Raw genomic sequence first — 25,091 nt, 5'->3', positions numbered from 1 at the left:
ACTGTTACTAAAAGGCCTTGGGTTTCCAGACTTGAAGATTTTCAATTTCATACCTAAAGATAAGGACTTTTTAATAAACAAATTAAATGCTGAAAAGACTTTTACCCACAAAATGTATTATGCATAGTGGATTCTAATAATGTGAAAACAACATGCAGCTGCGGTAAATTCATCTAGAGTATTTCTTAATAGGAGGGACAGACGTCCGCAATTAACGTTCTTCTGCAATTTTCATTAGGTCTGGGATGAGCTCGATAATCACAGGCAAATGCTTGACATTCCATAAACACTCTCTGTAAGTGGGGCATACCACAGCTGAAACTTGAAACTGAATAAATCTCTATTTTCAAGAGCAAATGGCTTCTTTCTTCTTATTAATGTTTATTTCCTGACTGTGGTAAGAATAAACATTTAATGTTCAAAAAACACACAAGAACCCTTAGAAATGGACCATCATTCTATAATAACCTATTACAGAAAACTTTTACATCGACGGTTAACAGTTATTTTTTACTCTTCAGTCACCTACCTTATTATGACGCAGGCACCGTTTCAGCAGCTCTTCCGCCATGTCGTATTTTGCTGATTGAATATAAATATCAGCAAGCAGCAGCCAACCCTTCTCAAAGTCCTCAGCATCAATAGGATTCCAGTTCATTTTCGCAATCCGCTTCAGCTGATTTCTGGCTCGTGGAGTCTGTTTCAAGATCATATAAGCTGTTGCCATTCCCAGAAGTGCTGGAATATGATCTTTCTGTAAGGACGCAAAACTTCAGACCCCCAGATCCACAAACACAGATGTCCTATGTTTAGAAGGAAACATGGCAAGTACCAAGGGCTCCACAATATGAGAACTGGCCTGTGGACTCCATATCTGGCTCCTCACAGATAACTGTGATATGGTCATTCTTTAATGCACCAAGTAACCTCAAGCTACCATGAAGAAACTTGGTCAGGCACCACGTGGTCAAAATAATCCAATAAATACGCAGATGCCATAACCACACGATTCAGACAATTAGGGCGACTTGATCTTTAATGGGACTGACTAGCTATTATGGTTTTATATAGAAACAGAAAAAAACAAAATTCTATTTCAATATAATCCTAACTGGAACACTTGTGTTTCAGATTCAGCATTTTGGCTTCTTAGTTCTTTCACTTGTAAAACAAGAATGAGACTGATTTACCTGCAAATGATATTCCTTACCTACAGGAACTTGTACTGACTTACCTATATTGACTTTTTATAAAAACTGACTTCTATTGCTCCTTTTCCCTTCCTTCTTGTTTTATTCAAAAGCTTTTTCACTCAATATAAGTTTGACCAATGAAATGTTATAAACAAGGCATGTGATTAATGAATCACTTGGAAATTATGAAATAAATTCATGCCTTAAAATACTTTTAGACTTGGGCGCCTGGGTGGCTCAGTTGGTTAAGCGACTGCCTTCGGCTCAGGTCATGATCCTGGAGTCCCGGGATCGAGTCCCGCATCGGGCTCCCTGCTCAGCAGTGAGTCTGCTTCTCCCTCTGACCCTCCCCTCTCTCACGCTCTATCTCATTCTCTCTCTCAAATAAATAAATAAAATCTTTAAAAAAAAAAAATACTTTTAGACTTAAGAGTCTGCAGCTTCTTGATAGTGTCTGTAAAACACAATGTTCTTTTAGAGGGAGTTCAATGTCAGAAAATGTCACTCTGTGAAACCAACAAACTAATAAGAATTGGTATAAAATGGAAGCTATTGGTAATCCACCCAGGAAACCAAATTACCTAAGCAGTATGTGTATATCCCTGATAAAACAAGGGTGGCTTCTTACATTTCAGCAGAGGGATTGTGATGTTTTTATAAAGGGGAGGCTTCAGGTTAAAATACAAACAAAGGATGAGCAACTGTGATATAGAAATTATATCAAGACTATAATAAAGGTGCACGGTTAGACAGAAAGTTTGGGTAACCAATAAGGAACACTGTAAAAGGAGAATAGAGCGGTTTGTTCATTGTCCAACACCGACCATGGTTGGAAGTCAGAAAAAACCCTGGAAGAGAGAAGGACAATTCCTTAGAGCTTGATGAAAATAATTTTTCGGAAGATAAAACTTTAGTTGTAATTCTATGCCTACCCACAATCTTCCAATATGTGATTTGTCCTCCTAATTAAGGAATGGCAAAAAGGTTTGAGTGCCAAATCCAGCTAACTGGTAGTACGTTTCGGAGACACGAGGGGTATATCATCCATTTATTGAGGACCCCTTCCCCCTGCCTCCTCCTGTAGAAAGGAAAGAAAGTAGAGGCCTGCTCTGAATTTGTCAGCCAGGTCCTAGGACATTCCAAGCCAAGAAGGGTCCTGTAAACATGTCCAGATCTAGTCACATGTTAAAAATATCCCACACTATACATTTAAAAATAAGTTCTCTGATTTTAAAATCCCACACCCTGAGTTTGAGTAGAATCAATATCTCACAGCTTGATCACTACTGAATGAACTCAAGAATAGTTTCTAAAAGTACAAACCTGAGTTCCAACCCCTGCATTAGACCCACATGTCTTTTTTGGTGCAGACACCCTAAGGTGTTCAGCTGGCTTTCCTCTGTCTTTCTCAGTCACTCTGAACTGCAACAACTTTAGATCACAGAGGACAATACAGCCATGTTATAAACAACACACCCCTCAGGTTCAAGGTGACAGGATGAAAGCAGGTGGAAACATTTTGCTTGGGTTTAAGGTATCTTGCACTGCTTCCTCCCCTGACTTTGTCATGTAACTCTTTTTCAATCAATCTGAATGCCACATAGTGTGGTGAATATACAGGATGCTTCCCTGCCTCCTTGCCTTTGTTCATATTTTCCCCTGCCTCTAGAATGTATCTTCTCCATCTCTGCCTGTGAAATGCAATTTATCGTGGTTCTTCTTAAATCATACTTCTCCACAAAAGGGCCTCCCCACTCTCCTAATATTGTTTCCTACAGCACTTTTACCTGCAACTCTAGAACAGAATGTAATAGATTTTGGTTTGTACACGGTCAGTATGCTTTGCCTCATCTTCCCTGGATTGTGATAAACTTGACAGAAGAGACTGTCCTTGGTTTATCTTTAGGATTCCCCCACTGTCCTTAGCACCCACTGGCTGCTTAATGAATATTCATTATATTTAATACATGCAGCTTATGAATTGAAAGGAAAAAACGCAGATAAAAAACTCATTGTTTCTGAAACTTCATGCATCAGTCTTTGACTGGTATTGTCAGTAGACAGATTTGAGGGTAGCATATTACTAATCACATATGTAAGAATGGTAAAAAAAAAAAATGCAGTCTCACCAACACAAGAAACTGGTCTTTGTAGGAAATAGCCACAATGTCACTCACAGCTTTTGGTGTTATCTCAAACATCCCACTTTAAACTCTCTCTCCTACTTCGGGTCTCCATTTGTCAGCCACTGTCATCCATCTGCTGCCCTGTGGCCTGCCCCCTGAGAACATTACTTCACGGGCAGCAGACGGGCCCTGCTCTAGGATGTTGCTGCTGTGGGAGCTACCTGCTGTTTAGTTCCAAGGTGGCTTACAGTGCTCATAAAATGCCATCTAGGATACGTGTTCCGAAATGGCAACAGGGGCTGCAGGTTCCCCAAAGCTCTCCCGGGTCCCGGGAGGCAGGAGGAAGGGGCCCCTGTAGGGAGTTTTTAGTAGCTTACTGCCACCACTGTGACCACTGAACCACAAGGAAACACAGCAAAGTTCTGCATATCCGCTGAGAGACACAAATTTTGAGTTTTCGGTGGCCTACAACACTGCTGAGTGGAAGAACACGAAATCCAATGAGTACGCTTAGACCTAGCTATCGCCCACTGCTCACAGAGTGGGCACCTAGAACCCCTTCCTTAATATCAAGCAATCGAAGAAATATAAGACTATGTGAGGGAAGGAAAAACAGAGCGCCCAGAGAGTGAGAAGGTGGGTCTGAGTGAGTTGGAAAGAGAAGAAAGCCTCTGCTCTAATTATTATTATTGTTGTTACTACTATTATTATTGCAGGGGGTTATTTCAGCATTGCTAAAAAACACCACCATTATTCGCATGACTGAATTATAAGCTGTCAGTACTGATCTCATTTAGCCTTAGAGCTGGAAACATTTCAAGTCTGCCTAAGTGAAAAGGTGAGTTATCAATGCAGCCAGGTGTTTTTCACTTAGTCACTTAAGCAAAACAACACAGAACTTCTCCAGACAATACAGCCATTCCTTTGAGACTTAATTTATGCCCTTTTGAAGAATTCTTCTTTCTCTAGAATTTATCATTCTAATAGAAAAATATAACAATGTATCAAAATAGTAACAAAATACTATCTTCTAGAAACAAAGGTACATTATGTAGAATTATGCCAAAGTATAGAGACAATTTTTACTTGTAATTAAGTCAATCTTCAGAAAATACACAGCTCATCAAAATACATATTTCTATACTGCCAAGGAAAGAGAATACAAAGCTGAAAAACAAAATCTACTGACCTCAGATGTTGCTATCTCGGTGAAGGTATTCAATGCTTGCTCAACATTAGACTTCTGTTTGGTAGCGACCAGGCAATAGTTTTCCATGATGCGAAGCTGTACGTGACCCTGAATGGTCTGAGGTTTTAGTTCTTTAAGGAGTTTTTCTGCTGTTCTCACTGCTAACTGCACAGACTCTTGCTTTTCAGTTGAATTACTATATACAATTAAAAATAAATCTCTTATGTCTATTACTCATGAAGTAAAATTCATTGAGATTAGACTGAGCCCTAGGGTACACTGGTTTCTTTTCTGCCACTAATTTGAAGTAATCCTTTTGCAGAATATCACTCATTCTCTTCTAATACAAAGCGAACCACAGTTATAATGCATTACATTTAAACAAAATTAATGTAGCTTTTTTTTTTAAAGATTTTATTTATTTATTTGACAGAGAGAGACACAGCGAGAGAGGAAACACAAGCAGGGAGAGTGGGAGAGGGAGAAGCAGGGTTCCTGCGGAGCAGGGAGCCTGATGCGGGGCTCAATCCCAGGACCCTGGGATCATGACCTGAGCCGAAGGCAGATGCTCAATGACTGAGCCACCCAGGCACCCCCAAAATTAATGTAGCTTTAATAAAACACCATTAAACATTTATTCACTTTAGACTGAAGACAAAAATTGGACAGTATCTACATGTGGTAAGTGTGTTCATTTCTGCTAACATAAAACTAGAATTCAGGATAAGTAGAATCATATAATTATCAAGTAGATCTACTCAGAAAATGAAAGAAAGGAGGGAGTAAAAACTGACCTTGCTAAAGCACCTCCTCTGTGCCAAGCACTGCAATATTTTTAGCTGCCTATCTGACTCTCAGAAGAGAAGCTATGTATCTGGGGTGCCTGGGTGGCTCAGAGAGTTAAGCATCTGCCTTCAGCTCAGGTCTTGGTATCATTCACTCTCTGCCCCCCCCTTCTCTCTCTCTAATAAATAAAATCTTAAAAAAAAAGAAACTATGTATCTGTCAAAAGGTTGCAAATTTCAAGTGCAATAACAATTCGAATATGTAGTATCAATTTTCTTTTTTTTAAATATATAAATCAATTAATAAAAGGAAACTAAATTCTCAAAGCCCAATCACTAAAGCTATTGGTCTTTTTCTTAGGCTTTAGGCTTTATCTTCTCTAAAACATTTCACACTGTTAGGTACCTTCTTCGAAGTTCCCCTCCTTTGCCTTTTGTAACATTACACAGTTCTGGGTCTCTTTCTACCACACTGATTGCCCTTTTCTGACCTCCCTTCCACCTCCAATCCCCTTAAATGTCAGCATGCTCAAAATTTAGTTCTCAAACTTCTGTCACTGCATTCTATTTGCAAAGAGGCCATTCACTGGGTTCCAACTATCTACTCTGAGGATCCATCCCCCAAACCTGTATCTCCAGCTGCGACCTCCCTCTTGTTTTGTTGTTTTGTATTTTCAACTATTTGCTAGAGATTTCCAGGAGAAGAGCCTATAGTTGCACAACACTACGTTACCTTAACCTTTCTAACACAAACAAACATGCCTCTCCCTTGCTCTAAAACTTTCAATGGTCTCTATAATCTAAGCCTTCAAATCTGTCATTAAAACCTCTCAGCAGTCTGGTTCTAATTTTCTCTCACTCCTCTGTTCATCTTCCCCCGACTGCTTGGCGGCACTGCTAGGATTTCTGTGAATTCCTGTAACACTTAATATCCATTTTGCCCATTCCTGTTTTGTCAGAGACTGGTTTCAAGATATTGTCTTGCCTCCTAGGTAGGTTACTATGCTCCTGAAGGCAGAAACTACCTTATATACCTTATACATTTACATCTTTACATATCCCCTATCATGCTTTGCCCAATTCTGGGAACAGCAACAAACACAGGTTGATAGCAATAACACCACTTATCTGCAGTGCACTACAGGGGCTCCCAGCAGGGGCTTCGCGGAAACAGAGAAATTAATCCACATCTTGCCCCCACCCTTGACTACTACATTAGGTTAACTCTGAGCTTAGTTCACAACGCTGTTGCAGGGAGCAAATAAGACAATGCATATGAAGTATGAAGTACAGAGTATGGCACAGAACTACCATTTGCTAAGGGGTTACTATCATTGTGTGGATAGCTTTTGCTAACATAATCACATTCTACAATTTATCCTGTTCTCAACAGAGTAACTAGGGGAGCGTCTTCGTAACATGCTTATTCTGATTTCGGAAACCTCCTAAAAGCATTTCATGCTTGTTTCAAAGAACAGCCATTCTAGCTATGATTTTTTCTTTTTTTTTTTAATTTTAATTTTTTTTAACTATGATTTTTTTCATCTGACCTTTCATTAGTGCTGTCCTAGAATTGAGCCCTCTTTCAGAAGGTATCCTTGCTGATTATCCCTAACAAGTGTTTCCAGAAAAGGGATAATTTGTCAAACGATAACTCACCCCAGGTCTCCATCCAGATTTTCAAATACTTCACCTCCAACAGTTTCATTATCTGGATTCAGACAGATTTCTATCATATTATAAAGGGCATTTTGGCCCCAGTCACTGTCTTTCCGAGCTTTATTAAAATGTCGAAGGGCATCATTTGGTTCTCCAGTATACCTTGTTAGGTGTTTAAAAAAAAAAAATCACTTATTTCAGTCGTTGACTACAAACTTTGTCATTTATAATCTCTTTGGTAAATAAAATTATTAACATTTTTTAAAATGTAGATCTTAAGACAAGGAAATTTATTCTACTTTATTCACAATGAGAAAAAAGCTATTACATAGGATTTATTCACCAATAGATTTACCAAAGATATAGTCCTTTACAGTATTGAAATCCTGGCTCCGATTTTGCTCTGGAGTTATGTTTTTCAGCCATTAAGAAAAATCTTGGAACATCCTCAAGTTTTCCACATCGTCTCAGGAAATCAATTAAACGAGATAATGTCATATAATTATCTAGAAACAAAGAATATTTTGGATATAGATAACATTTTATATCTCTTGTTTTGATAGTTATAATCCTACTTCATTAAAGTATAGTTTACTTCAAATGAAGTAGAATTTAAATACAATCAAAAGGAATGCCTTAGGGGTTATAAATCCCTGCTAAGTCCAAGGTTACTAGATATTAAAGTGGAGGAAGAGGGCTGAGAAATACAAATGGACCAATAATTTAGGGCCATCTTATTTTCAAAATAATGCTATGGGCAACTGGATAAGGGTTTGGTTGGTCTGGACAGTGAAAGAAGCTAATCTATAAAATACAATACAATCTATAAAAATGTACATTTGTTGTAGCTTAATTTTCAACTGTTCCTGGGAACAAAACCTAGAAACAGTCTCTGAATTGGTCATCTAAACTCTAGCTGTGAAATTCAGGAGGGTTGATGAGATTGCACAGGCTGAGTCTATCTCTGACGTAAGGACTGCAGTATTCACTGCAGCTAGGAAGGGGGCAAGAACAGTACCTTTTGATTATAATGTTTGGGGCGGGCAATTAGAAATTTTACTCCAGACTTTCCTTAATATGCGTATGTGACTAATATACTAGACGCTAGCTTACCATAATATAACTGTGATAAATTAGTCCCAGTATTTTTTTTTTTAAAGATTTTGTTTATTTATTTGACAGAGAGAGACAGTGAGAGAGGGAACACAAGCAGGGGAAATGGGAGAGGGAGAAGCAGACTTCCCGTGGAGCAGGGAGCCCGACGCGGGGCTCGATCCCAGGACTGTGGGATCATGACCTGAGCCGAAGGCAGACGCTTAATGACTGAGCCACCCAGGCACCCCTAGTCCCAGTATTTTACTCCTATTTTATCTTCTCCCAAGAAAAAAGAATTAATTTAGTTCTTTGGTGTCAGGTATAATTTCCTGGCAGTTTCCTAGAAAGCCTTCTCCCAATTCTATCTAGTTCTTTTGCATCACTAAAATACCAAGTTTTGAGAAAAAATTAATATTTTTAAGATTGTAAAAATAATGCAGACACTTTAGAAAATTTGGAAAAACAAAGAAAAAGAGAAGTATAAAGAAGAAAAAAAAATCACTCATATTCCCACCAGCTAAAGATTACCACCTTTTGGTACATTTCCTTTCATATAGTTATGAGTGAAAATCATCCTATCAATATTTAAAACATATTTCTTTGCTTACATATATACAAAGTTGAAGTCACACTTTGGGTTTTAATTTTGGCTCAACACTGGTACAGTAAACGTTTCCCAAATGTCAATAAATGGTCTTCAAAAACATGAGTTAAATGGCTTCATAACAGTCTATTATATTGATGGGTCACATTTTATTTCTCTGTAGTTGTCCTTTGTAGATAATTTGGGCTCTCAAGTTTCAGTTAGTACAGGACTCATAGTAGGGGATTTGCAAAATTCCTCATTATATAAGCTATGCTGATCTTGTTTGTAGGGTTAGAATTAAAACACACAAACAAAAACTTTATCTTTGATTTTATGTTCTAAGAGAAAATATCATATGATCCAGCAAGTCCACTTCTGGGTATATATTCAAAAGAACTGAAAGCAGGGAATCAAGCAAATATTTGTGCATCAGTGTCTACAGCAGCATTACTCACAGTAACCAAAAGTGGGAACAACCCCAATGTTCATCATCAGATGAATGAATAAATAAAAACGTGGTGTATATATACACAATGGGATATTATTTGGCCTTAAAAAGGAAGGGAATTCTGACACGTGCTACAACACGAATGAACCTTGAAAACATTCTATTAAGTGAAATAAGCCAGGCACAAAAGGACAAATACCATATGGTTCCACTTTATAAAAGTATCTATAGGAGTCAAATTCATAGAGAGGTAGAATGGTGGTTGCCAGGGGATGGGGAGAGGGGGAGTTAGTGTTTATTATCAGTTACAGAATGTTAGCTTGGAAGGATGAAAATGTTCTGAAGATGAATAATGGTGATGGTTACAAAAATAATTTGAATGTACTTAATGTCCTTTAGCTGTACACTTAAAGATGGCTAAAATGGTAAATTTTATTTTTATGTTATCTCAATAAAAATATTTAAAAAAAGAACTTCTGTAGGCTTTGTATCTATCTACTCTATTGTATGATGTCAAGATAATCCAGGTTATGATGACAACATCATCACTCACCTTCCTTGACCTATAATCTTGGGTATCAAGATTTTGTTCTTCCTGCCTTTTGGCATCACTAAAAAGCAGAGGATGATAAGACCATAGCTTCAGAAAGAGAGGATTCAAATATCGGTCTTGTATTTTGGCTATGCAAATTCAAGCAAATTATTCAAATTCTATGAGTCAAGAAATACTTATTTTCTTAAAAGAGGATTATAATCTTGACCCTCAAAATGTCACTGAGACCAAATAAAATAAGGTCATGAAAGAGCTTTAAAAATACAATGGTCATTAGGAATATTTACAACTCCAGAAGTTTTGATAGGAACTAGGGATAACTACCTAGAATAAAGTCACAGAATCTAGAAGTTGTATTGGATTAGGCAGGACATAAAGGTTAAAATTTCAGGCCAAAGTTTTTTTGTATGATATTGCTAATATGTGCGATGCATGATGTTGCTAATATTATCTAAAGTCAACCTTGGGAGGCCAGGTAATAATTATCACCTTCTAATATTACTGAAATGTATTATTAAATTATCATCACCACTGATAGATTAAATTACATTAACTTGTCTCTTACTTAAACATGAAATTTGACAGCAGGCAAATTTCTGTACTTAAGGAATCCATTGAAAACTGAAATGTACTACATTCTAAAAAAACATAGCTCATACTTATTGATGGATAGTGAGAAAATATCAAAATACAGTGTGATGTGATGCAGCGGGAATAAAGTGCTAGGGAATTACAACGCACGGAATTCCTCACTTTGCCTGGAGGAGGTTTTGTACAGAATCAGACTTGTGGGCAGCCTGAAGGCTAAGAGGAGGATCTTGCCAGCCAGACAGAGACATTCCAAGAGGCAGATGGTGTGTGCAGGGACGGAGCAGCAGAGCCCGGGGAGTGCTGCTAAGTCCAAGGTTACTAGATATTAAAAGTGGAGGAAGAGGGCTGAGAAATACAAATGGACCAATAATTTAGGGCCATCTTATTTTTCAAAATAATGCTGTGATTTTAGACTGTACCCTGGAGAGCCATCCTAATTTTTTAAGCAAAGGACTAGCTTCTGATTTATAAAAGTGATGTGATAATCCTATGAAGGTGTGGGGCAGCAAGAAATGAGAGGCTGGAAGGTGAGTGGGGGACTGCACCGCCTGGGTCAGAGGGGACAGTGGCCCTAATTCGAGCCAGGGGCTAGGACAGGGCAGCCTGCATATGACAGCAGGCTCTTCAGCACACAGAACCGATGGGACTTGTTCAGCAGTTAGTGTCGGGGAAGGAAAACCCAGGATGATGTGGAGATTTTGAGAGAGAAGAAGTGTCACTTGTCAAGGGAAGAGTAATTCTATCTCTAAGAAGGATTCTCTACTAGCTGGGTTAAGTCAAATTAGACAGTACATTTCTGAAGTAAGCTAAAATACAGCATTAACTTAAGGTATAATATGTACTGCTAAGGATGACCTATAATTCATGCAGAAAGTATAGATACGTAATTCTGATAAAACAGATCTGTGAATGGAGTCCTATTAGGAATAAAGCATAAACTACATAAAATATGACATAGACAGTAACAATCTTCTTAACATTTTACATTTTTAAATGACTAGATATTTGAGTCATTCATTGGTCCATGCAACCAATTAACATTTCTTCTGCACCACCTACATGTCAGGCAATGTGTGGGACACCAGGGATGTAAGACGTGTATGACGTGATGCCCACAAACATGTGGGGCCTGCAGTCTCATGGAGAAGACAAATGTATGCATAAGTATTTTCAGAAAAACGCTAAAAGAGCTGAAGAGGTATGGAAGAAGTTTCCAGGAATGGGGTGATCAACTCATCCCAGTTTGTTGAGACTTTCTTTCTTTTAGGATCAGAAGTCCTGCATTGTGCAGGAGATCCCCCAGTCTCAGGCAAATCGAGGCATCACATAAGGCATCTTAAAACGTCGTAGGTGGTGGCAGTAAGATATAGGCTTTTGTTTTCTGCAAAGGGTGAGGAGATTTCAGATTATGTGTTGGGAAAGACAGAGAAGAAGAAGAAGGCAGGCACAGTACACTTTAGGCAAAAGGAAAAAGAAACATGCAAAGACTGGGAGGTGTGGATGTATGTCCTTTGATATTTGATATTTCTGGAGTACAAGATCCTTACACTGATAAACTTGCAAATAATTTTTGTTTATAAACAGTCAGTCCAAAGTTTCCAGTCGACTACGCCAATTTGACTATTATTTATTTTAAAAGACTGCTGATGCTAAGTTGCCTGGCTGAGACCAAATTCACACGAGAGACGAGGGCTTCTTCAAATCTTCCATGTGAGCACACACTAGTGTCCTCAATGGCTTACAAGATTTGCAAGGGGGGAAGTGTGTTTTTAAAGAAGCCAGGTTGAATTACTGTCTCAGAGGGAAGTGCTACAATATGCGAACAGCTTAAGGCAGAACGTAAATAGTACGTGTATCCCCTTAAGAGGCAATTCAGAGAAGAAGAAAAGGACACAACTGAGTCTGGAACCCAGGAGAGGAAAGCATGAGAAAAATAACTTAGGCTTAAAGAAAGCAAGAATCCACTTTGGGCAACTGGGCGGGAAGGACAGGCCTGTATTTTGGAGCCCTAGCGAGTAGAAAAGGTAAGGTAAGGTGCTGATGTAATGAACACCGAGCAGAGGCTGGGACCAACGAGGCCAAGAAACAACCGCATGGCCTGAGGCAATCCGGTGGTGGGAGAACATTTAAAAAAAGACAATAAAAATGATACAAAGAAAAATGTTGATATGACCATACAGACAGACAGGACTTTTTTCCTCTCAATCTTGACCCTAGCTAGGGGTACTTTATTCGTAAGCAGAAAGTGTTGTTCTCAAATTCAAACTTTTTAAAGGTACAAGCGTTAGTAAGTACAACATGGAGAGGACACCTGGTGCTTTGAGTCGCCCTACTTGAAGGAGAGCCGTCCGTGTGTCCACGCCGCCCGGACCAGGCAGCTCTGATCGCCTGCATCATCCCGCCACGAAGGCGTCAGGGTTTACAAGAACCGAATGACAGCTCCAGGGCTCCTCTGGGACTTCAAATTCTCCTTGGTAAAAACGTAAGTAACGCACATTACTGTTTCTACCTTCCCTTCCTGTTTTCCCCTTCCTTCCCTTTGCTCCTTTCCTTTGCTCCTTCCACTCTTCTTTCTATTCAATATTCACTGAGCACCGAACCAGCCAGATACCGTTCTAAATCCTGGAAACAGCAACGAAGACAAACTTCCTGGCCACTTGATGCTTATTTTCAGTGATTTATAATTTTTGTTTTGTTTTGTTTTACAAGGGTGATATGAAACAACAAAACACAAGACAGAAAGATGGAGAGCAGTAAGAGGCGCTGTTGATACAGGATGGCCGCGGAAGGGTGCTCTCAGGAAGTGGCATTCTGGCGCCACGTCCTGAAAGAAGGAAGTAGCCGCCACCTGGCTGTTTGGGAGAAGCATATTCCAGGACGGAGGAAGAGCAACTCTAAAGTCTCTGGGCACTAACCTGCTCAGACTGTTGCCTACCTAATATCTATTATCCCTTTCTTCCTCACTATCAGAATTCTGACTTTATATGACGTGGCCCTGGGTTCAGGTAAAGGATGACATTACCCACCACCTTGGCAGCCATGGAGGTGCTTTTAGAAAGGAGTTTTTTAAAGAAAAGAAAAAAAAAGATGGTTCACTGGGGAGGTATGCCTTTTGGCCCACCCCTACCCCAGCCTTTCTTCCCCATCCAGGTCCTGGAACACTGAGGCTAGAGCTGCAGTCATCCTGGACCATGAGGTGATCCTCGGAATGGAAGTTAGGCTGGTGACGACTGAAGAAAAAGGCAGAGGACTCAGGTGTCCTGATGATACTGTGGAACCTCCGTGCTACTCCCTGCATAACCTACTTTTAAATTTCTTTTACATAAGAGAAAGACAAAAAGCCGTAATTATTTAGGCCACCGGAATTTCAAGGCGGGGAGGCTCTGCTACTTTCAGCTAAAAGCATTTCTAAACTGTCCAGAGGCAAGGAACAGAAACTGGGGTGCTTACGAGAACGGAGCAGTAATAATCGACAGGAGAGCTGATGATGGGCAGCTGAGCCCCGGTGGCAGCAGCACAGGAGGTAAAAGGTGATGGGATCCCAGACGGACCCTGAACGTAGAGCAAAGAGGGATCTGCTGACAGGCAGCATGTGGTACAGACAAAGATGAGCCAAAGGCCACTGTAAGAATTAGGGCCCGACAAAGTGGGTAAATGGTGCTGCTATTTACTGAGGTGAGAAATGGAGAAGGAGCAGATTTGAAGGGACGGAAAGATCAACCGTTCTCTGTGGGCATGTTAAGCTGGAGATCCTCCAGGACAGCTGAGTGGGAACGTAAACAGACAGTGGTGTGTGTGAGGCAGGACGGGAGATGCACATCTACAAGACACCAGCACGCACACAGGACGTAAAGCCACGGGCCTGCATGAAGTCACCCAGAGGGCATAATGTATAAAAAAAGAGAAAAAGTTCAAGAGCCAAGGTCTAGAACATTCTGAGATTGACAGGTCATAAAGAGAAAACAGATCAAGCAAAGGGGTGGGGCAGCAGAAAGCAGAAAACCCAGGACATCCTAGCACCCCAGTAGACAAGTGGAGAAAGTCCTTCCTGAGGGCGGAGAGAAGCTGTGCTAATAAGGACGAGGGCAGGCCGCGCTGGCGGAGAGCTGAGACCTGAACGCGGGCCCCGCAGCACAGAATTGGCTGGCTGCCCTGCAGGAGCAGCTTCCCTGGACTGCAGGAGTGGAGCAGCCTGAGGGGACGCAGCTTTGAGGCGATTTGCTAGAAAGGGAGACAGAAAAATGGAGCCATCACTGGGAGGAGAGTTAAGAATTGGTTTTTATTTATTAACGTATTTAGTATGTTTGTGTGTGGACAGGGGCAACAATGGTGGTGCAGGAGAGAGAGGTGTCAGGAGGGAAGCGCTCTAGGAGGTGAGGGGTGGCGTCCCGGGCCCATGGGGAGATGCTGGCTGCATGGTGGGATGGCAGACCTGGGGAGGGCGATGGCTGGGAGCAGGCAGACTTTGTGACAGGTGGATGCAGACATTCTCTTTCAGTTGCTCATATTTTCCTACTCAGGTAGGAGGCAACATTTTTAGCTGAGGACAAGGAAGGGGCAGAGTGGACTGGAGGTTTTAGGAGGGAGGAGAAGTGTAAAAAGTACTTGGAGGGAGCGAAATCATTAGAGAAATACAGCAGGATGGCCAGGCAGCATCTGAGGGCCCACTGGGGTCTGTGGTCATCATTTAAGGCGAGGCCAGTCCATGCTCTTGCATTTTCCTTACAGCTATTTCTGCAGCTCAAGGGCAAGTGTGGACTAAGTAGACAGCTGGATTCAACCGAGGCTTCCATAATAGCCAAAAAGAGGCTATTATGCATTAGAAAAAAAACATAATCAGTGGATATTTACCTGGTTTGCGTTCTAAAAGCTGCTGTAAATGAAACACTGCTTGTTCATAGTCCTGTTTTCTGAACATGAGATCTGCCATCATCTATAAAGGTAAAAGTTGGTTCTAAAAATATTGCCATTATGTTTTAGAAAGCACATCTTTCCTATCAGATAGATTTACGGCTATGCAAACACATACAAAAAACACGAGGGAGGCAAAGATTATAAAAAGGAGCCATTTAAAATTCAAGTATACCTTAAGCAAATTAGCACTGATATCAGCCTAACAGAAGATAATTAAGGATGTGAAACAGATCGCTCTGTTCACAAAACTTTATTTTTAGCAGAAAATATGTTCCAACTGGTTATTTTAAAAACAGAAATTTGAAGGGAATTGCACACTCTATGTGTTATCATTGAAAAGATGCCTCCCTGGACTTGGCTAAAATGATGGGAAGATTTAAAAAAACCAAAACACTCTTAAACCCTCAATATTTCAAAAGAATTTAAAATGAGCAAAATCTACTGAGATTTTCTTATTGTGTGTTTTAAAAGGGATACTTTCTATATTTCTTTTTAGTTATAACTTTCAATGAACCTCACGCACTGTCATCTATGTAGCTGTTTGAAAGCTAATGAATACCTCAACCCAGGCAAAAATGAGAAAGCAAAAGCAAAACTCTGAAACACGCCATCTTAGAATGATATACGAAGTTTTCCTCTGAAACTCCAAAAGTCCCACAGAAACTTATTTAAATGAGTCCAGCATGTCTGGGTAAGAACTTAAGACTTAGTCGTTAGCAAATTATAGCTTTATCACATGAACTCCTCCTGACTAAGTATCCTCTTTGGCATAAAGAAAAATTAACTAGGCCCGCCAGGGCAAGTGAAGATCTGATCCAGGTTTACCATTCTTATAAAACAAAAAGACTCTTGGTCTTTATTGGTAAAATGAACTAATAATGTTAAAAATATTATTTCTTCCAAAAGCCAACATGAGCTAGGTCTCTCTAGTATTAGTTTTATCCACTAAAACTGAAAACTTCCCCATGGAATATAAAACACAACGGCCCTTATGGCACTGAAGTCTCACGGACTGACCATGGTGGCAGCCTCACTGTCCTGGTCACTCTGGAGAAGGAGGGTACAGTGCCGCAGGCAGGCATCGGGGTCATCCTGTGCCAGGTATAATCGTGCCAGCTCCAACAGTATCTACAGAAAAAGCGCAACATCAGTCAGAAACATTCTGGAATAAAACGTGAGTAAGGAAAATGTTTGGACACAGATTACGCCTTAGTTGACCAAAACTGATTGCAATAAAAATGCCAAACCTGAGAGGCTGGAAAGCTATGGCATGTTCGGCTCTACTTTCTCTTATACTGGAACAAAAGGGGAAAAACAGGTAGCAACTCACTCGAAAGGCAGAGAGACACAAAGCACTGTGAAAAGAACACTGGTCTTAAATCAGGGATTAGATTCTGGTCCAGGCTTCTCCACGATGGGCCTAAGTCCCTGTTACCTCTCTAAACCTGTTTTCCCATTTGAAAAATATAAAGCTTGGAGCAGATGATTTCTAAGGTATGCTTCAGATTTCAAACCATGATTCCAACTCCCTCAGCCACCACTAAATAAGGTACCTGTTTGGTTATGCCTTAAAGGTTACTTCTGCCTCACATCTGAGTTGTATTCATTTTAAAATATTCAATTTAAAACCTTAAATTCTAACATATGGCCGTCTTTTGTTCTATACCATGAAATAAAGTCAGTCAGAGAAAGACAAATACCATATGATTTCACTCATATGTGGAATTTAAGAAACAAAACACACAGGCAAAGGAAAAAAAAGAAGAGAAAGAGGAAAACCAAGAAAGACTCTTAACCACAGAGAACACACTGCTGGTTACCAGAGTGGGGGGAGGTGTGGGGGGGAAATGGGTGACACAGGTGATGGGGATTAAGGAGGGCACTTGTTATGAGGAGCACAGGGTGACGTATGGAAGTGTTGAATCACTGTATTGTACACTGGAAACTAATATTACACTGTATGTTAACTGGAATTTAAATTAAAAAAAAAAGGAAAAAAGAAGTATTTAGCCATATATAAGTTTTTTAAAAAAATTAATCTATCAAGATCTGAAAGAGTAACAGGATTTTAATTTACATAACCAGAGACTGTAAAGAAGTTTTCTATACCAGTATTATCCTTACATTATTCTCATGCTGAACCACTTGAGGTAAGCGATTCAATCTAGTCACCTTTTTTTGCATATCCAGCACAAACAGCAATTGAAATGCAGAGGTATACAACAGCACTTTAGTAAAGTGAACTGAAGCACCTAGATCCAGATATTCGAGACTGAGAAATTGTTTTAAAGTGATTATTAAAACACCGATTAATATCAACAAAACCAAAGACCTTACAGATTTACTTTATATCACTTGTTCTGTAACTTTAAAACTCTAACATTATTAAGGCATCATATAAGTATTTCAAAGAATTTCTAGAAACGGTATTTATTTTTTGGCTTGTGTTTTTATTACATTTCTTTTTTGACAAATAAACTGGTAAGAATTTTACATTTGGGGCAACAATGTAACAGATGACATCTGGAATAAAAGGTGGTGAAATTGTATAAAGGTACTGACCTTATTATCTGTTTCACAATGAACAAGAGCCTCTCTATAAAACTTAATTGCTTTTTCATAGTCTCGCTGAGCAACAGAATGTTTTGCAATCCTTGCACAAATTTCAGCCGCTAAGTGTTTCTGTGCAGGAGCTGCGTCTGGCTGTTCCATCTGAACACGTTTTAGTACCCGAGCTTGTAATTCTCGAGCCTAGAAAAAAATGAGGATAAAAAAGAATTTAAAAAAGAAAGAGAAAATAAATTAAACCATTCTCAATAATTCACACACAGCATAATTGTACAGAAGATCTATTTAAGCATTACTGGCCCTCAATGTAACAAAGCCTGATCCAAAGAAAATGTCTTAATTAAGGTCTTAAACATGCGCTTGTTTGCAAATGAGCCAGCGTGCACATATCTTTCCAACCAAAGTATAAGAACATTACTGAGTCTTTTCCCACTGTTATAAGGATTATGTACAGAAAGCTCATGAAGGAGGAAATGCAGCCATGAAACAAAAATTTGAAAAAGAATCTAGATGCTGTAAATAAGTGGAAATGTAAAATGTTTATTAAATTAATAAACTAGTATCTAAAAATCAAATATTGGCAGGTTTCAGAGAGTAAGTACATCCACATATTGTTAATGGCATACGAATGAGTCCAATCTTTCTAGATTGGACTAAACAAAACATGCCAACTTGGTAAAACTAACCAGACTATTGAACTTAGTTGTTCCACTCTTAGGAAGGTATTATGGATATTACTGGAAGAAAAAAGGAAACATGTTATCTATTATAAGGAAAAAACAATCTCTGTTATTTGTTGTAAAAAGAAAAAAGAAACAACAAAAAACTAGAAATCTGAAAGCAACTCAAATGTCTAATGACGGGGAAATGACTAATCAATTGATGGTATATATATGAGGTCCAATGCTATATACAGAAACCCAGAAAGAAGGCAGGGGCCTCCTTCAAGAGGAGTACAGGGCCTACTCCTGTAGAGTAGGCTGCTAAACGGGGAAGAGTATCAGCCTTATCACCTATATGTTTGATTTCTGAAACACTGAGACCTTCCTTTTGTAAGTGACAGAGAAATCCTATGTTTTAGGCCTTCACAATAAAATTTAACTTTGAGCTATAGATAAGCATCCACTAATGCATTCATGCATTCATTTAACAAAGAGTAAATGCCCACCATCTGCCACACATTCTGCTACACACAGGGAGCCCTTCTGGGGACTCCTGTCAAAATGTTGGTTGACAACTGGTATTTGATGAAGATGGTCTAAAGCTGAGTATTCTTCAGAACCACGGGTCATAAAATTAATTTAAGGCAACATAATAAGCATTCTTTTGGAAATGAAAGAGGAAAGATTAGAAAATAATGGTGTATATAGCATGTGGTCAAGGTTAATACTGTTTCATGGAAGTTTTACTTTGGTTATATTAATGTGTGCTTATTTTAAGTACAGAGATATGTGCACATTTGTTTATTTCATTTTTTTTATATATGTAAATATTGGTGTGCATGGTTTTGCACACAGGTGAACATATGCACACAATAACAAAAAACTCTGAAAAACCAGTCTAAATAGAGTGATCGTTTCTTTCCGTTTCGCAGTACCTTTTATACCTGTTGTTCCAGCTTAATTCTGCCTTCTTCCCTTTCAAAAGTATTTTGACTTGAATGATAAATTCTATGGTCACCCTAGGTCTAAAAGATATACAATTCATTCTCTAGATAGTCTAATTTTTATCTCTGCAGCAACTAAATCTCTACAAAGTCAGACAAGACCTCATTAGCTTAACTTCCTAGAGAAACACATTTATAAGTTAGATTTTGTGATGCTTTGCATTTTTTTTTTTTTGTTAAAAGATTTTATTTGAGAGGGAGAGAGAAAGAGAGAGAGAGCGCATGGGTTGGGGGAGGAGCAGAGGGAGAAGCAGGCTTCCCACTGAGCAGGGAGTCCGACGTGGAACTCAATCCCAGGACCCTGAGACCATGACCTGAGCTGAAGGCAGACGCTTAACCGACTAAGCCACCCAGGTGCAAAGAAATGCTTTGCATTTTCTTAAAGGTAAATAATCAGGGCAGATTTTTTGCGTAAAATTCTTTTGCATTTCTTATAAAAGGCATTTCATGAAAGAACGCTCAATTGTTGTAAGTAGATACAATGATCATTATGAAACATTTTCACACAGAATAAAATTTTCTTAAAGAATTGATACCATTCCCTATGTTTTCCTTGGATTCCAGAAAGATCAGAACTAAATTTAATTATCTATTACAATAACTATGTTAACCTTGATTGTCAATGCATTTACATTTCTCAGGGGTGCCTGGTAGCTCAGGTGGTTAAGCATCTGCCTTCGGCTCTGGTCAGGATCCCAGGATCCTGGGATCAAGCCCTGCAACAGGCTCTCTGCTCAGCAGGAAGCCTGCTTGTCCCTCTGCCTACTCACCACTCTTGCCTATCTGTGTTCTGTGTAAAATAAATAAAATATTTTTTAAAAAATCAGAATATCACATTACTTTTTATATGATGAATTGTAAGTGACAGAGAAATCCTATGTTTTAGGCCTTCACAATAAAATTTAACTTTGAGGTATAAATAAGCATCCACTAATGCATTCATGCATTTATTTAACAAAGAGTAAATGGACCTATATAGACATAATGGAAAAATCCACACAAATGAATGTTAAGTGAAAGCAGCAAAAATAATCTGTATTATTTAAATATATAAAGTTAGAAAGTCATAAAATTCTTAGTGTTTTATGGCATATGGGTTGTTTATATATGATTTATTTAATTTCATTTTCACAGAAATGATGGTTAATGTAATATGTCAAAAAGTGATTTTTTCCCTGTAATTAAAAAATTAAAATAATGTATGGTTTCCTTTCAGTCATTCAACTAAAATTTCAAGCACCTATCATGGTTGACAGATTTTAAGAGGACTCCCATGATCCTCACCTCTTGGTCTTCACTACCTTGTATAATCACCTCCTTTGTGTGAGGCACGACCTATAACTTGCTTGTAACCAGTAGAATACTGCAAATATGATGGAATGTCACTCCCATGATTACATCATGTAAGACTGTCTTGTTAGCAGACTCATTCTACAGCCTTTCTCCCTTGCTGGCTTTGAAGAACTAAGTAGTCATATTAGCTGGCCTATCAGGCAGGGTGCTGATGAACCTCTAGCGTGTGAGAACCTCTAGGATCTGCAACAAGAAGCAAACAAGAAGCTGGAGCCCTAAGTCTTACAGCCTTGAGGAAATGAATTCTGCTAATAACCTATGTAAGCTTGGAAGTAGATCCTCCACCAGACAAGTCTCTAGATAAGAACCCAATCCTGGCCATACCTTGACTATCTTTTTTTTTTTTTTTAAGATTTTATTTATTTATTTATTTATTTATTTATTTATTTATTTTTAATTGACAGAGAGAGAGAGAGATCGAGAGAGAGAGAGACAGCGAGAGAGGGAACACAAGCAGGGGGAGTGGCAGAGGGAGAAGCAGGCTCCCACGGAGCAGGGAGCCCAATGTGGGGCTTGATCCCAGGACCCTGGGATTATGACCTGAGCTGAAGGCAGCCACTCAACCAACTGAGCCACCCTGATGCCCCCACACCTTGACTATCTTGACACCTCGTAGAGAACCCAGCTAACACATGCCCAGAATATGGACCCACAGAAACTGTGAAAAAAATAAATGCGTGTATTGTTTTCATCGACTAAAATTTGTGATAATTTGCTACACAGCACAGAAAACTAATGAGACAAGCATTTGCTAGGGTCACAAAACATGGGACTACACCTACTCTCCTGGAAATTTTAATTTTAGCAGAAAGATAGATAATAAAATAATTATAGCAAATTATGAGGAGTTTTATGACTGGGAAATACCACTTTCCATGGGAGTACATAATATGAGACCTAACCTAGTCTTGGAGGTGAAGTGAGATATAAAGAAATTACTGGTAGTTACATCCATGTTGAGTTTGGGAAAAGAAAGGAGATGGAACCAGAGTACAGACATTAGGAATTATAGGTGAAGGAAAGAAGGTAAGGGATACTATTGTTTGATCAAAGAATTAGAAGGAAAAATGGCTAGAAATACAGAGAAAATTTACGTCAGGTAAGTCTGTTAAATAATTTGCTTTTTATTCTAGAGGGCAGTTTTCTCTACAGAGCAGTTACTACTACATGTTTATAAGCGACGGAGTAACAAGATTAGGTCTGGCTTTCAGACCGATTACACTGGTGTTGTGGAGAACCGACTGGAATGAAACAAGATTGGAAGAGGAGAGGGATCAGGCAGGAGGCTACTGGAGGAGTCTGGGCAAAAGATAATGCTGGACAGGGCTAAAAGGTGACAGAGATGACAGAGATGGAAAAATGGGGAGTAATTTCAGAAATCTGGAGTTTTTAAAAAGTGAATTAATTAAGACTTGGGGATTCCCTAAATGTAGCAGTTCTGACACTGCCTAAAATGTTTAGCAACTATGCAAAAATACCACGATGGAACTCCTAAATTTCTATACTGTGGGGATTAGGCTCAATAAATGGTTCCTGAATAAATGAGCTTTAAATACCAAAAACTATGATTACATGTGTAAGTTTCTGTTTGAACTGTAACTCAAGATTTATCTTTTTGGATATCAGAATGCAGAGAATGTTAATGATTGGGAAGAATTTTATGGCTCTTTAAATTTTATTAAAGATGAATAATCTCCGTGCTGTAACATATGAACTTAAAATTAATTAAATTTGGTTCACTGGCATAGTCTAACCATGTATACTGTTTATCCTCTTCTTAGTGTTGCTTGAAATATCTGCTCGTGTAACATAAGGACTCACGTAACCAGGGCAGCTGGGACTAGTAATATTCATAAAAAGGTAAAATGGGCCAAATTCACTTCTAAAATATTTTAAACATCTAAATTTACTGAAACTACACTTTCTTTGTAGCTAATGGTAGCTAACCTAGGATTAGGCATAATTTTCTTATCATGGGATCAGAATATAAGGATAAAACATACCAACAATTAAGGATAAGATATTAACATTTTAAAGATGACATGTTATAATGAAATCATAAATTTAGATGGTTATCACAGAAATCAAATGGCCCAAGCTCAATTCATTCACAACTAGAATAAAAAAAATTGGACATATTGGACAAATTACTGAAATGATATTTCACACACAGATACACACACCCCACTGTTAGCTAAAGCTCAAAGTCAAAACATTTAATAAATTATTTGGAGAATGCAGAACTCTTCTGGGTACATGAAAATTAGGTCAAAAGGTGGCAAGTAGTGTGGTATTCTAGAAAGCATACAGGATTACTAGTGAAGTACTCTATGTTCTACTTCAAGCTCTGAGAAGATGGAGGATAAATCAATTCACAAACCTGACTTAACTACCACATATTGAACTAAGCATTCAGTAATGCCAGAAACACATTATTTCAAATCCACATGGAACCTATAGCAAAACTGATTATAATATAGGACAGATACCAAGTTTTAACAAATATCAAAGGATTGAATTGTTCAAAGTATGTCTTTGACCACGGTGGAATTAAACTAGAAATCAATATCCAAAAGATAATAAGGACTCAAATACAGAGAACTGGTGGTTGCCAGAAGGGATGGGGTGGAGGGATGGACAAAATAGGTGAAAGGGATTAAGAGGTACCAAAAAAAAAAAAAAAAAAGATAACAAGAAAATCAGAACTGCCTGGAAATAACCCATGGGTTAAAGAAGCAATCAAAGTAGAAAGGAGGAATATTATGAACAGAGTAATAATAAACTTGTGGGAGGTAGCTAAAGCAATGCTTGAGAAAAATTATCACCTTAAATGAATAAGAACAGAACTAAGGCTAACTAATCCATTACCTAACATACTATTTCAATAAGCTAGGCAAAGATCAACAAACCAAACCCAAAAAGAAAGTAGAAGAAACTAATTAATGAGATAAAAGGAAAACATTTAATGAAGCCAGAAAAGGCAAAAGTTGGTTCTTTGAAAATATTAAGATAATAAACTCCCGGCATAATTGATCATTAATAGAAGGAAAATAAAATAAAATCACCAATATCAGGGCCATAAAAAAAGACATTTTTATAGCACTTGCAGACATTCAAAAATAAGATATAATGAACAAATTTAAAAAGACAGCCGTTCAACCTAACGTAAGAGGTTTAAAAATGATCAATCTGAATTCTAAAGATGTTGAATCCACCAATAAAAACCTTCCACCAATGAAGCCTCAAGGTCCAAATGGTTTTAACTGAATTGTTCCAAACATTAAAGAAACAGCAATAGTCTTAGAGATCCAAACACCTTCATGAACATAGATATACAAATTTTGCACTAGTATCTTTAAATTCCAGCAATATCTTTTTAAAAATCACAATAAAGTGACATTTAAGAAAGATAAGGGTGGTTTAGCATTTGAAAATCAGTTTAATACACCACATTAACAGGGAACAAAATAATAGGAGAAAAGTCAAGATGATGACCTTGATAGCTGTGGAGTGCTGTAGATAAAATTTAAGTCATTTATTACAAAATTGTTAAACTAGAAATTGAAAAATCATCAAAAACCATCAGCTGCTTAGGAATACATCTAAGCAAATGTATATAAAACCTCTCCTTGGAAAAACCTCGAAATATTAAGAGAAATTAAGGAAGATATAAATAAGCAAAAGAGAAAAAAAAATGAGTTCACATCCGGCCTATGACCCTATTCGTGTGACTTTACACAAATTATTAAACCAAGCTTCCTCAGCTATAAGAGATTAAAAATAACAACTTGCTCTAATTGTTATATTAATTAGCAATAACATATTTAAGCAGTACAATCCATTCACATTCAATCATTATTTCTATTTTGGCTTATTTTCTGTGGCAGTTGAGCAGAAATAAATTGTCTTCCTCTGTTACATGTGGCACTTTGCCTTCTGCTCCCACCTCCCACCCCACAACCACTCACAACCAAACACATTTACCTGTTGTAATGAAGTGATTGCATCTCCAGGTCTTTCCATTTTACTATAAACTTTTGCTAGAAGAACATGAGAACGTCCATCTTCCATGACAGCGGACAGTTCATTTACTAGGAGAGAAGATATTGGGAACAAATATTCATTTAATGAACATTTACATTCTTCTACAAGTTTTGAAACTGCTCTTTAGGAAGAATGACTTTGAACAATAGCAAATAAAGTTGAAAAATTTTTAGTCAGTTAACTGAAGGATGGCCAAATTAAAAAAAAAAAAAAAAGATTTAGGATGAAAACTAGCTGGAAAAAAAGTTAAAGAACTGGATAACAACAAGGTTTTCTTAAACATATATTAAGAGATAACAATGTAACAACATATATAAAAAT

General features: G+C 38.3%; 1 protein-coding gene across 3 annotated transcripts in view; it reads right to left on the bottom strand.

The window, feature by feature from the left end:
* The window catches only part of TTC21B (tetratricopeptide repeat domain 21B), a 74,644-nt gene that overhangs the window by 9,899 nt on the left and 39,654 nt on the right, over positions 1–25,091 (bottom strand). For 2 of the 3 annotated variants that reach the window (XM_028122033.2, XM_088021651.1), the window contains exons 19-26: positions 24,711–24,817; positions 17,702–17,890; positions 16,157–16,267; positions 15,077–15,158; positions 7,308–7,458; positions 6,953–7,114; positions 4,509–4,704; positions 530–754 (exon numbers count right to left, since the gene is read on the bottom strand). In XM_028122033.2, the coding sequence (XP_027977834.1) occupies positions 530–754; positions 4,509–4,704; positions 6,953–7,114; positions 7,308–7,458; positions 15,077–15,158; positions 16,157–16,267; positions 17,702–17,890; positions 24,711–24,817 (1,223 nt within the window). The remainder of the gene's footprint in view (positions 1–529; positions 755–4,508; positions 4,705–6,952; positions 7,115–7,307; positions 7,459–15,076; positions 15,159–16,156; positions 16,268–17,701; positions 17,891–24,710; positions 24,818–25,091) is intronic. The other variant, XM_028122042.2, reaches the window with a different exon arrangement.

Source organism: Eumetopias jubatus, unplaced genomic scaffold (assembly GCF_037043125.1).
Source record: "Eumetopias jubatus isolate StellerSeaLion01/CBP00866 unplaced genomic scaffold, mEumJub1_p1.0 scaffold_3, whole genome shotgun sequence".
Taxonomy (NCBI): domain Eukaryota; kingdom Metazoa; phylum Chordata; class Mammalia; order Carnivora; family Otariidae; genus Eumetopias; species Eumetopias jubatus.
This window is presented reverse-complemented; position numbering and strand designations above follow the sequence as displayed.